We start from the raw sequence: 12,485 nt of genomic DNA, 5'->3' as shown, positions 1-12,485 counted from the left end.
AATGCAGACTGAGGCCCCCGATACACAATTGCTTTTATTTTCCTTTCTGACATACGCTCCTGATGAATGTTTATTTATAGCCTAAGGCCTGTATTTTAGGTACTTGTGTTTGGATCGCTTTTATTTTGGAAGAAAAAGGAGAGTAGGGGGTGTTTCCTGGGAGTTAGACTCCAAAGTGTCTTTGAAACGCTTTTGATAATTTACCTCAAACTAGCCTGGGCGGGAGACCTGCAGTTCTCTTCAGTTGCACCTCTGCTGATAGCAGTGTCAGCAGATCAAAAGAGGATCTGATGGGATGGAGACAAACACACCTCACTCTGTCTTCTCTAATACCTGATATACCCTCAGACAAGGTCTCATTTTGTTAACTGATGGAGCGTTGTATCAGTGCTGTAACACGGACACGGTCAGATAAAGGCAATGCCACTAAACTAGGCTCAATGGAGCAATAAATCATGATTCCTTCCAATCCCTGTGAAATGGAAATTTTGTGGATAAATTATCTCCCATTGTATTGTATAAGACCTCAGCAAGGGGCTGCAGGTAGGTTCCTCCTGTCTTGGTGTGTACATGGGTAAGAGCAGCCTTTGAACCTGGCAGCAGGTTACACCGATTTAGCTGACCACCTGTGCTGTGCTGCTGCTGTGACTAACGCGACTAGTCACTGGAACGCTCTGTCAACCATGCAGAAATTTGGTTATTTCCATGAAGAAACTGCTAACGGAAGCAAACTTTTCATTACATTACCAGAATCTTTAAATAGCCACCGGTATTTTGGTGGAAAACAAGCAGCCTCCAAAACTTATTTCCTGCCATGTTACTTTCAGGTATATGGGCATAGTCTTGTATTTTAACATTTCTGAGATGTGGTGCTATGAAAAGTGGCCATTAAGCTCTAAATGAGAGTTTAATGTAAATAATTCAGTGCCCAAATGTGTAGACAGGAATTTTTATTTACACTCAGCTCTTTAAAGGTTTCTCTTCTGATGCGTGTTCCCCAACTGCCAGAGTATGCCACTGATGGTTCTATTCCCAGGCAGGAGCACAAACTGGGAAAAAGAAGCCAGAAACAATTCCCTCCACAAATCCTCATTTTAATTGTAACATCTGCAGGGACAGATTATCTTTGCAGTAGCCCAGTTTGCTAAATAGATAATCAGCTTGCAAGATCTCACTGATTCCCACAGGTTTCTTTCTAGTTGGTATAAATGTGTCTGTCAAGGGATACTTGGGATGGCTTAAATGTCACAGTCAGTGTTACAAAGCAAGGGTATGTAAATTAAGGGACACAAGCTCACTGTGTGGTTTAAGCTCCCCACAGCTCCATCCCCTTTTTATTTACTTGTTTGTTTGTCTGGTTTGGTTTGAACAGCTCTTCCTGTCTGGATCCAGCAGGGAAATTAGTCCTGATCCCTGTTGGTCTCTATAAAGGAATAATTCACAGCCTCATGTGAATTCATGACCTTCATTTATCAACACTTGCAAAGCACTAAATTAAAAGTAATAGAATATGAAGGAAAAGAAGAAAAAAAATAATGTGAAAGCTCTAAATACAGCTTTCACTTACCCTCCCATATCTGATGAGTTCTTTTGTTCAAGAATGGTGGCAAAGCCTGCATATGCTTCTCAGCTCACACCAGTACTCCTCCTTCCCTACTAGTTGTATACACATACTAATTTCTCTGCCCTCTCTAGGTTTCCAGTACATTAATTACATGTTATTGCTGCTGCTACCACCGCTATTACTAAGCTATGCAAAGGGGAGACCTTCAGTCATTTGTTGGATTCCTGCAGTCAGTAGGTATAATGAGTTGTTTACCACTCTTACAAGCATGGGTAAGGCAAATTGTGCAGGCCAAAGAAAACCTAAAAATTAAAATTCAGAAGGTTGGTGGAAAAGAAAGCGGAAAATGAAATAGTTTGGTTTTACAGAGGAAATTCTAAATACAACGTTACACATTCAGTTCTGCAGTGGGATTAGCAAATACAGCTGCAAGGGGTAGAATTAAAACTCTCTGTTCTGTCAGATGGACAGACAGAGTCAGTGAGCTACAGTGTCCCAGACCCATGCTCTGTGAAGTCCTGCACTGTGACATGGGAATGTCTCACCACAGTTTCATGGCCTGAAAGCTATGTGTCACAGTGTGTGACCCTGGCTAGACGGCTGATCAGAAGACAGGAAATATTCATTAAAAATTATGACCTAGTGACACCGTATTGGCAACACTGTATGTCAGCTCAATAAAGCTTTACCCTCGCTGCCAACAGTTCATAACAGTAAGAGGAATAGATGGGTATGGCCCATCTGTGCAATAATGATAAAAATAATACTAATGACATCACCAACACCACCACTACTGCCAATCTACCTGAAATCAAGAAAGGACAGAGAAATGAGGTTATGAATAGGCCTCTGTGGGTGCTGACAGGGAACCGGGGTCAGAGATTGCTTGTGCTGTGCTCAGCCTCTGCCTCCACTGCACACATCAGATAGGCATCAGCAAATGTAAAGAAAGTTGCTGCAACAGCACCTGAGACATACAAAGACAGAAGGTGTATTTATATCAAATGCGGGATACTTGATTGCTTAAACAATAAACAGGAAACAAAATTGGTCTCACTTTCTGTGCTCCTATCTGACATTTGAGGTGGCAAAATCATTAGTAAGTTTTCACTCTAGACTCTACAATTCAGTGCTTAAAGCATGAATATGCATTTTCAGTAGAAACAGCACAAAAAGAACTGGGAACAGATCAATACTGTTCCCTCTTCCTTTCACTGATGAGTTACGTATATAGTTTTCCAAATAATCAGGTGAGGTGCAAGGTATTCACAGTAGGTTCAGGCCGGGTACATATGCTGCTCTGGGGAGAAAGGTGCTGTGCCACACGAGTATGAAGAGTCTGAAAACTGAAAAAGTGGAGAAAAAAAACCTGCCCTGCCTTTTGAGAATCCCTATTTGGGAGCATAGGTATGGCACTGAACACAGCTAAATGTGTGGGGAATGTCCAAACAGCACAGAGCTGGTTGAAAGACCTCAAAAAAAAAGAAGAAAAGCCACATTATCTTAAATTGAACACTGAACCCCAGAAGAGACCTGGGCAAACCACCCACAGGGTTTCAGTGGGACCCTTAGGTCATCTCTTGGTCTCAAAGCAAGGAGATCTTTGCATAGTCCGATGACTTGCTACTGCTGCCTAATGGAAGAGAGTATGAGGAAAGAGAGAGGATGCCCATATTTCTGGAATGACCTGGGTCTAATTTTGTTATGCAATATGAGACACACTTTCCTATGTAATAAAGAGATTAAAAGCTGTACACAGCCATCTAAAAAGGGGACATGTATAAAACTGGTTATCCTCAGCTTTGAAAAAAATACAGCAGTGCTGGAGAAGGCTCAGGAAAGGGCAATAAGGACAGTCCAAGATATGAGACAGATTTAGCACCTTTGGTCTAACCAGGTACAGCCACAGTTATGCTCCTCTAGCAGATCTCCAACCCTACAAATTTTTTGACACTACAAGACTAGGGAAGTTTTACTTTGGGAAGAAACTGGAGCCTTTTGTTGTTTTTGTCTCTCTTTCCCTGAAAATACGAGTTCGATCCTTTCAGACTAACCAATTGCCCAGAAGCAAGGAAACTCAAATGTGACATGAAAGACTCTAGCTCATGACTTGAAGAATGTATTGGGCTTAGCACGCTTAGCAGGCTTAGCACGCACAACTCTGCCACAGGCTACTACCTGATCATGGAGTCAAAAACCAAAAAGGACCACCATGGTTGTGTTGTGAGATCTCTGTACAAGCCCAGCCAAAGGAATTTTCTGACTTAAATACTGCTTAAAATAGAAAATCCTTTCAGGAGAAATACCTGCTTTCAATTTGACAGATACCAATAACAAGGAATACACATAAACTGTCCCATCTTCATCATTCAGATCTGATGACCAATCTCAAATGTCTTCTCAACCCAACCTCTTTTGAATTAAACCTTTCCTGGAAATGGACATTTCCTGGTTAAAAACATGTGTCATGAAGGAACTTCCAATCATCTCTGGTCCAGTCATCCCCTTGTTCCTATAGTAGTTGCTACTACCTCTGCAGCTAGATCGCTGACCTGCATTAAGTGTTCCGTCTCCATTTGCATTATGCTCTCAACTCACAGTTTATCCAGTTCCTTGATGGAGTGCAGCAAAGTGCCTGCCTCTTCAGTCAACTCCTCTCTTTTGCGCCTGCAGCTTCTTGGTGCAGGGGTAAGATGAACACAGATTCTACCCAGGCAAATGTCAGGTGGAAGATGTGTTTTAGCAGGTCACATGCCACCCACAAGGATCTCCCATTATGTCCTTAAAACAGCTGGTCTGGCTTTTCAGGATTTGCCTGTTGTTGGCAGTGCTATCTTGTTAATAAATCTTTTGGTAACCTAAACTAAATCTTGTGGTAATTATGGGGGAACATTCTCCTGTGATCTGTTCTCATAACGTGACCATGGCAAGACAGTCACTGAGGCTGGCCCAGCGTTGACAGTAATGAAACCTATGTTCAGTTTGCAAATAACAGCACTGCCCTGCCTGCCACCTGGAGCAGGTGAAGAAGACAACAGAGCTGAAAAAGTCCATCACTTTTCAGTATTCCACTCTTAAAATGCTGCATCTAGGAGAGAAAAAAATGCTGCAAATCTGGCAGAGCTTCTTGCTCCATGAAGTAGACATTTCACATACATTTACTTCATGACGTTCTTGTGCATGCACAGAAGCTGAATGAACCCCTGCTTAATTACACTTCTTTCTCGGTGGTCCCTATGAGAGCATCTGGGGATGATCTCATAACCTAGATGGATGTGTCTTGTTCGGTGTCTCGGTGTGAAATTGCACTTGAAATCTGTAAGCATAGCAGGAATGCTGTCAGCCATTCTTCATTGCCATCTGCAACAAAACTGTGCTAGATCCCCAGTCTAGGATGAGAGGTCCAAATAATTCCAGATACATGTTTTTCCACATATGATTATACGAGGGAGGGGTCCCATAACAGTGAAGTATTTTTTCCATGCATTGTCATGAGAAAATTCCACATCAATTTCTTATGTTTTGTATATATGACATTTCAGTGGCAATCAGTTTCTGACACACTTTCTATGCGCAGGGTAGTAAGGTTAAAAATTCTTCATGTTTTGTCATAAAAATGGGTACACTTCATTAATAAGATAATTTGTTTTGATGTGGATTTCTTCCTCCAGGGTTAACTGCCAAAGACTTAAGACAAAACCTGTATGCACTATTTACACAGCAGAAAAGGACTTTGGGTGAGGAAAGCATAGGTAAGGAGTTCAAATCTGGGACTTTGTAAAGGTCCTAAAGAGAAATCTATGTGTTCAGTGGGATTTTTCAAAAAAGCAGTGACCTATCTCGCTTTCACCTGTTCACTTGTTTAGGCAACTAAACAGTTTGTAAAGTCTTCAAAGATAAGAGGCAGAAGTGGAAAAAAAAATGGATTTCGAGGCTATTTTGCTATGCATGACTGTAATCAAATTAACTAAGTGCACTATGGGTTGTTTTCTGTCCTTCTGCTAGGAAAGCTAATTTTCAAATATTATTCAAATGTCCACTGTGAATGGCCAGATAGATCAGTATATTCATGTTCTGGCAGCTTTGGGTAAGACAAAAATTGCCCTCTTTCACTGTACAAATACTATTTATGTAACTGTAACACGGGTACTTCCTGTCTTTGCACACTTGTTTTTTTCTGTTATTTACACCATACCTTCCCATTGACTCTACGAGCATCAGATCACAAATCGTATTTACACAATGTATAGCATGGCACCTGAGGTCATGAAAGGTCAAGACTTCCCCACCAAAGCTTTTATTTTCCCATTTTGTAGCTTACCTTATACACTCCACTGATTCTGGTCTTGATTTTAGATCCTGGTCTTTAGCAGCCACTCCAAAATGAATGGGGAACAATCCTCCAAGAATAATGTCTCCCTTCTTCTGTGCCCGTTGGTTTGGCCCATAGGCAGCAGTGTTCCAGGTAAATAGCAAAAGAATCAAGCAGCAGCTATATAAAGTCATTGTTCCTCTTTTCACCAGGGGGTTATAGGATGCAAAATTGGAAAAGATGATGTAAGAAAGCAGGTGTCGTAATGTCTAAGCTTTTCCTTTCCTTAATACAACACAGAGAGGGTTTGGGACACATGTCTGCATGGAGATAAGCAACAAGGGGGGAGCCACAGTGCTGGTGTTTCTCCCTCTGTCTTCTCCATTGCAAAACAACAATTCAGTGCTCCTTCTTTCTTCATAAGCAAAGAATTATGGAGAGCCCATCTCTGAGAACTGTAAAAGAAAGACATGAAAAGTGATCCCAGGTACACACCAGGGCCCCACACTGCCACAGTGGTTCTGCCTTGTCAGATCAACCCTTCAGTATGCCCCCGAGGTTGCCCCCACCCAACAACCCACCCAGGACACATACCAACCTTGACAGAGAAAGCCAGGCACCCCGATGCTGTCAGCCACACCTCCTCATACAACTGTCAGATGCCTAATTCTCTGTGTATTCTCTGTGGGCCTAAATCCCACATGCAAGGTGGGTTACTAAATCTTCCTATGGTTCTGCATGACTGTCACTGGAGACCCTGTAAAACTTGTGACCAGACCTCCATGAACAGAACACACTGTGAGACACTTCAATGGGCAAGGGGGTGTGTGTGGGGGAATAAGGAGCATCAAATGCAGTAAGAATCAAACCTTTCTGCTAAGCAAGTAACTATGATAATCTTTCAGTATTGGTCCAATCCACTCCTTTCCACTGCATGTTCCTGACTCTTTAGCTTGAGCTTATCCTTGCTAAAAATTAAACAAGGTCACAAGAAAGACTTCTTTCACATTGAAAGTGAAGATGACTTCCAGGGAAGCATTTGAAATCAAGATACTTATCCATGATGAATCATGAAGGCTTGAAATGTTTGGTGATCATGTCATTGAAAGCTTAGCTGTAGAGCTTTGAAGCCTGCATCCTGAGGATGAGAAATATTGGAGGTTCTCTGTGCTCAGTACATTTTCCCTGCGGCATGTCTACAGGCCTGCCAAATGAAGAACTAACTTAATTATGGCATATGAAAATGGCTATGACTATGGGGGAGGAGGTAGCATGAAAAATTCACAATAAACAGCTCTTCAGCCTGTTTGGAATAAGTCTAAAAGCTCATAGTAAAAATCTGAAGTTAGGCAAATTCAGAATAGAAGCTAGGCATATGTTGCTAGTCCTGAGGACAGTTAATTTCTGAAGCAAGTCGTCAAGAGTTCTCAAGTGCTGAGAACCTTTTTACGAGGATGACTTATGCACTAAATGTACCTATGTCAAAAAGGGAGCTACTGCAGGGAAACACTGTGATCATGGGGGTTCTTCTAGTAGGCAGCCTTAATGATTATGCATGCTGTATGACCACCAAACATTTGGAAATATTTAATACATTTTTGTTAAAATGAAGGTCCAGATGCAGCAGTCAATGGAAGGAGAGAGACAAAGCTCACATCATTCTCATGCTTCTGAGGTCAACACACTTACACAGCTGGCTAGACACTGCACTTCTCTGTGGCAGGTCCACTTGAAACTATTCTTTGGTCCTGGCTTGAACAAGAGCATTTTTATTGTCAAGACCAATCAAATCTTTGGCTAGCGATCAAAATACATCTAGGCAAACAATTTTCTACCAGGAAATGTGGAATCACTCTGAAAGATTTTGTAGGAACATACTGGTTTTCATATGAAAAATACGTATTTCATGTTTGTAGCATCCAGGTGACTCAATCCAAAGTCAGAAACTCCCATTTTTGACAAACTTGACAGCTAGATCCCTACTCCTGAATGGGGATTTCCACGCCATCCTCAAAATCTGAAACATGAAATGTCCAGCTGCTGCTAACACTGGCAGTCAGAAAACACTTTGGGATGTTCCTCTGGCAAGCAATTAAGAGTTAGGTCAGGCTGCTCTAGCCAGGATCCAGTATTGTCTATCACTCATGAGCACATTGTCTTAACATCTGACTGGTACCTTTTACTGAGGTGCCTCTGGCATTGGCATGCAGCCCCTTGACAGTAAGATGACAGAACTTTAGCCTGAGCCAGGATTAGGAGGTGACAGAGCAGTTCAGTAAGGGAGTGTCCCCAAAGCTTTTGGGTTCTTATTTTTCCTGGCAGATGGATGGTGGTTCTTGCTTCTTCAGTGCCCAAAAAAATAAGGAAGGGAATAATTTGTCACGTTTCAGCTAAGGAAAATGTAATCTTCCACCACTTATGGATTCAGAAAAGATATGTAAAAGTGTACCAGACATGTTTTAGAGTGATGTTCTCACTCTCCAACCGACTGAGGCTAAATCTGTCAGGTCCTGTGGGACAAATTACCGAAAGGCAAACAGTCACTGCAGTCAGCTGCAGACACTTTGCTTTCTGTCTAGGCTCACAAAGACCTCCTGCTATCTGATGGCCCATCTACCAAATAAATGGGTGTCTGAACTTGTGACAGGAAGATGTGGACTGCCAACTACAGAAGAGAGCTTTGCACCATGACCCACTGCCTTGACACAATGCTAACCTTCCTGTGCATATAGCCAGACAGGTGATGAATGTGCAGCAAGCTCAGTGCTTCAGGAGTACATCAGATTTTTGCAGATGGGGAGGTCATACTCTCTATATCTGCTCACAGCCCACTCCCCGTCCCAGTGTGAGGACCACACGGGAAAGTTTCCACTCACATGGAGAATCATGGCCAGAGCATCCCTGCTGCTACTCTGCCTGTCCTTTTCCCCAAGCATTGCTCAGATCAGGCACTATTTTCAATCTGTTTCTTCCTGCCATCTTTCCAAGGGCACCCTCCCAACACTGGGTGAACCAACAGCATGGTGTCCCTAAGAAAAAGTCGTCTGCTCCCCAGCTGAACTGCTTCACCTGCTTTGCAGTCTGCTCTTCAACCACATCCAAAGGTGGGCAGGACCCTCATGAATTTTTCAGCTGAACATGAGCCAGCAGTGTACTCAGGTGGCCAAAAAGGCCAGTGGCATCCTGGGTTGTGTCAGCAATAGCGTGGCCAGCAGGGACAGGGAAGGGATCTGACCCCTGTACTCAGCACTGCTGAGGCTGCACCTCGATGACGGGTTCTGTTTTCGGCCCCTCACCCCAAAAAGGCCATGGAATGACTTGAGCGTGTCCAGAGAAGGGCAACGGAGCTGGTGCAGGGTCTGGAGCACAGGTCTGCTGGGGAGCGGCTGAGGGAACTGGGGGGGTTTAGTCTGGAGAAGAGGAGGCTGAGGGGAGACCTCATGGCCCTCTACAGCTCCCTGAAAGGAGGGTGCAGAGAGGGGGGAAATGTCTCTTGAGCCAAGGAACAAGCGACAGGACAAGAAGGAATCACCTCAAGCTGTGCCAGGGCAGGGTCAGACTGGCTCTTAGGAAGTATTTCTTTGCAGAAGGGGTTGTTGGGCATTGGAATGGGCTGCCTGGGGCAGGGGGGGAGTCCCCATCCCTGGAGGGGTTGAAGAGTCGGGTTGACCTAGCGCTGAGGGATCTGGTGGGGTTGGGAACAGTCAGTGTGAGGTTAATGGTTGGACTGGAGGATCTTCAAGGTCTTTTCCAACCAAGATGATTCTGTGATTCTGTGAATTGCTGTGGGGCCTGCAAATGATCTGTGAGAGGCTGGGGCTGACAAGTGAGCCCAGTGATCATGAGCTCTGATCCAGTCTGTCCCAGTGTGAATGACACATCCCAGTGGAGCAGGGTGCTCTGCCTTTGGTGCAGCTGACTACACTTGTCTCCTTGCCTGCTTCATGGATCTATCTGAGTAGACATCTCCCACTTAACCACCATTCTGTCTGGCACAAGCATGTAAAGCTACGCGGGGAGCTTCTGTTCTTAGAAGCAACTATGAGTGGAACAAAATATTTTTGCACTCATTTTGATTAGCTTCTGTGCATGTTCCAGAATGAGCAGTCACAAGAAAATTGGTAACAACAGGCTAAAATTGGGTCCTATTCTGGATAATTCAGTAAGAAATTGCAGCCAAAAATGAAGTAAAATGCTCTTCTGGGTAGCAAAGTGAGATTAAACACTGGAAGGTAATACAGTAGTATTATTAAAGTAAATTTAAATATGCTTGCAGATAGTGTTAGCTCAGATACACCTGTCCCAGTGTAACATATAGCATGTATGAAAGCAGCTCAGAAAGCCAACGGAGAAGTTATGTGGCACTGTTTAAATTAAGAGAGGATATTAACGAAAGGGAAGAGCAGAAAAGATCTGAAATGATGAACAGTACATGGAGCTTGATGTGGCAGGCAGGAGCTCATGGCTGACACTTGTGGGCAAAGGGAAAGAAAAGCAGCCTGGAGCTTTGGCCAGAGGCCACTTTCTGTGAGGAGCCCTGTGCCCACATCTGCTATGGAGCAAGGGTGTCCAGGGGAGATGGCATCATGGGCACAGCAGTCGTGCCAAGGCAGAGCATTCTTGTTTAAATACTGCCAGGTTTGAGGATAGCATGAATAAAAAGCTGCTAATCACATCTGGTAAGGAATGGACAAATCCTGCTGTGCCCAGACCAAGGGCAGGCTGGGGGGTCACCCCAGGGCTGAGTCGTCACCCCATCACCCCAGCCAACAATGTAGCCTTCCAGGAGAGCAGGGAGGGGTCCTAGGAAAGGGAAATAAGAGGAAGAGTGGGTCTGGATATTAATTACTTCAGTAGTTACAAAAAAAAAAAAAAAAAAAGCATGAAAAAAAGCTGATACAGTGTACTGAGATGAGGCCCAGCACAGGTGGGGCCAGCCATTTGGAGCAGGGTGAGTAATTTCTGAAGAGAAGCTGCAGAGATGGGATGGTCTGACTAATGCTATTTAGCCTGGGGCATCCACTCCCCTGCCTCCCTCCCAGTGGTCAAAGAGACCTGGGGGGATTGCATGCTCCTTCAGGGGCAGAGATGGAGGTGGCCAGCCATGGGGTCCCCTGAGTCTGGGCAAGGAACCGCATGTAGGACTTAGCCAAGAATCAGTGACTTCCCCATCTGCTGTGGGAAGAGAGTGAGCTCGAGACCACAGCCTGATGATTTATCACTGTTTTTCTGCTTTCCCTTTAATAAGGCTTTCTTTTACCTTCAGGGTTCTTTGCTTATGAAAAAGGGAAGCGTTTTCATCATGAACAGACAATGTAATTTTAGTTTGCTGGGATGCTACAGAGGGGTTTGAGCTGATGCTATTGAATATTTTGGAACCACTTTTTGCCACCAGACAGTATGTGTCTGAAGTATTAAATGTGGAAAAAGTAAATTCACATTCTTATTTTTCTTTTCTCATGGTAGGCAAAGTGGAAAGATCTAAACTGGTAAAATAAGGTTCATTTAAAACCAGCATTTACAGCACTCAGCACTCCAAGATGTCATTCAAGAGCATATCAAGGGATTAAACAATGAAAACAGAGTTATTCAGTCATGGTATAGGGTAATACTTGGTATCTCCCTGAATAATTTGGAACTAGCTATGCTCAGCGACAGGACACAGAACTGAAATATCAGAGGTGCTGCCTGTGAACCAGATGGTCTGTGTATATATAAAACAGATCCCTGAGGCAGCAAACTGAGGGATAAATGTCCAAAGATGCACTGGCAGAAAATGATATCCAGAAGAATCAAAACCAAGTGTATGCCCAGCTCCTTGTAAAACTCAGTGTTAAAAATTACAACTCCCCATAATTAAATATCAACTATATCTGGGAAACCAAGTATCTCATTAAATAGGAGACACAGGTCTCCCAGCTGCTTTCAAGTGCTCTTCACGCCTGAGGTCGAAAATATTTGAAGATGCTGATTTCCTGACAAACAGTTATTAGCTTGCTGCCCCTACCCCAAGATAATACCCTCTAGTATAATCTTTTGTTGTGGCAAATCTTCCTTCAATTCTCTTTAATTGGATTAAGATTATGAGCCTCTTCCTTATTAAAGGAAAGCATTATGCAGACAAAGATTAAATTACCTGCTAACGCATGCCTGAAGACATAAAACTTAACAAAATATATATGGAAATTGTACTACTAAAAGAACAAATTACTGCAGTCCTGTAGTTTTCAGCTAATAAATTAAAAAGGTTAAATTAACAAGCAACTGAATTAAGAAGGAAGCTTGGAAGCCATTGCTACTTTTTTTCCTTTACAAATACCTTTACATTTAAAACATTATTTAGTATTAGCACATAAATTCTTTGATTATAAGCTCTTCAATGCAGAACACCTTTTCTCTGTATATGTATTCAGCAAAGACAATTCCATAAGATATCTTTTGCAAGAAAAATATAAAAAGTATTACCATTTGCTTTTTTTTTTTTTACATTTTTTTTAATCCCCCTCGCCTTTTTATTTCATTTTTTTTTAATATTCTTTAATATTTTCTTTCTACTCTATTTTGTAACTATCAGACATTTTTGTTTTGAACTCTCTGGGAAGTGGAAGT

General features: G+C 42.9%; 1 protein-coding gene across 1 annotated transcript in view; it reads right to left on the bottom strand.

Annotated features, from left to right (window-relative positions):
* CASR (calcium sensing receptor) overlaps nt 1–12,485 on the bottom strand; it is a 50,548-nt gene that overhangs the window by 37,961 nt on the left and 102 nt on the right. Inside the window, exon 2 of the mRNA XM_026860823.1 lies at nt 5,886–6,331. Within this exon, the coding sequence (XP_026716624.1) occupies nt 5,886–6,070 (185 nt within the window). The 5' untranslated portion in view covers nt 6,071–6,331. The remainder of the gene's footprint in view (nt 1–5,885; nt 6,332–12,485) is intronic.

Source organism: Athene cunicularia (genome assembly GCF_003259725.1).
Source record: "Athene cunicularia isolate RWA chromosome 1 unlocalized genomic scaffold, athCun1 chr1_part1, whole genome shotgun sequence".
NCBI classification, from domain to species: Eukaryota; Metazoa; Chordata; class Aves; order Strigiformes; family Strigidae; genus Athene; species Athene cunicularia.
The sequence above is the reverse complement of the archived record's forward strand: the minus strand, read 5'-3'. Positions and strand labels throughout refer to the sequence as shown.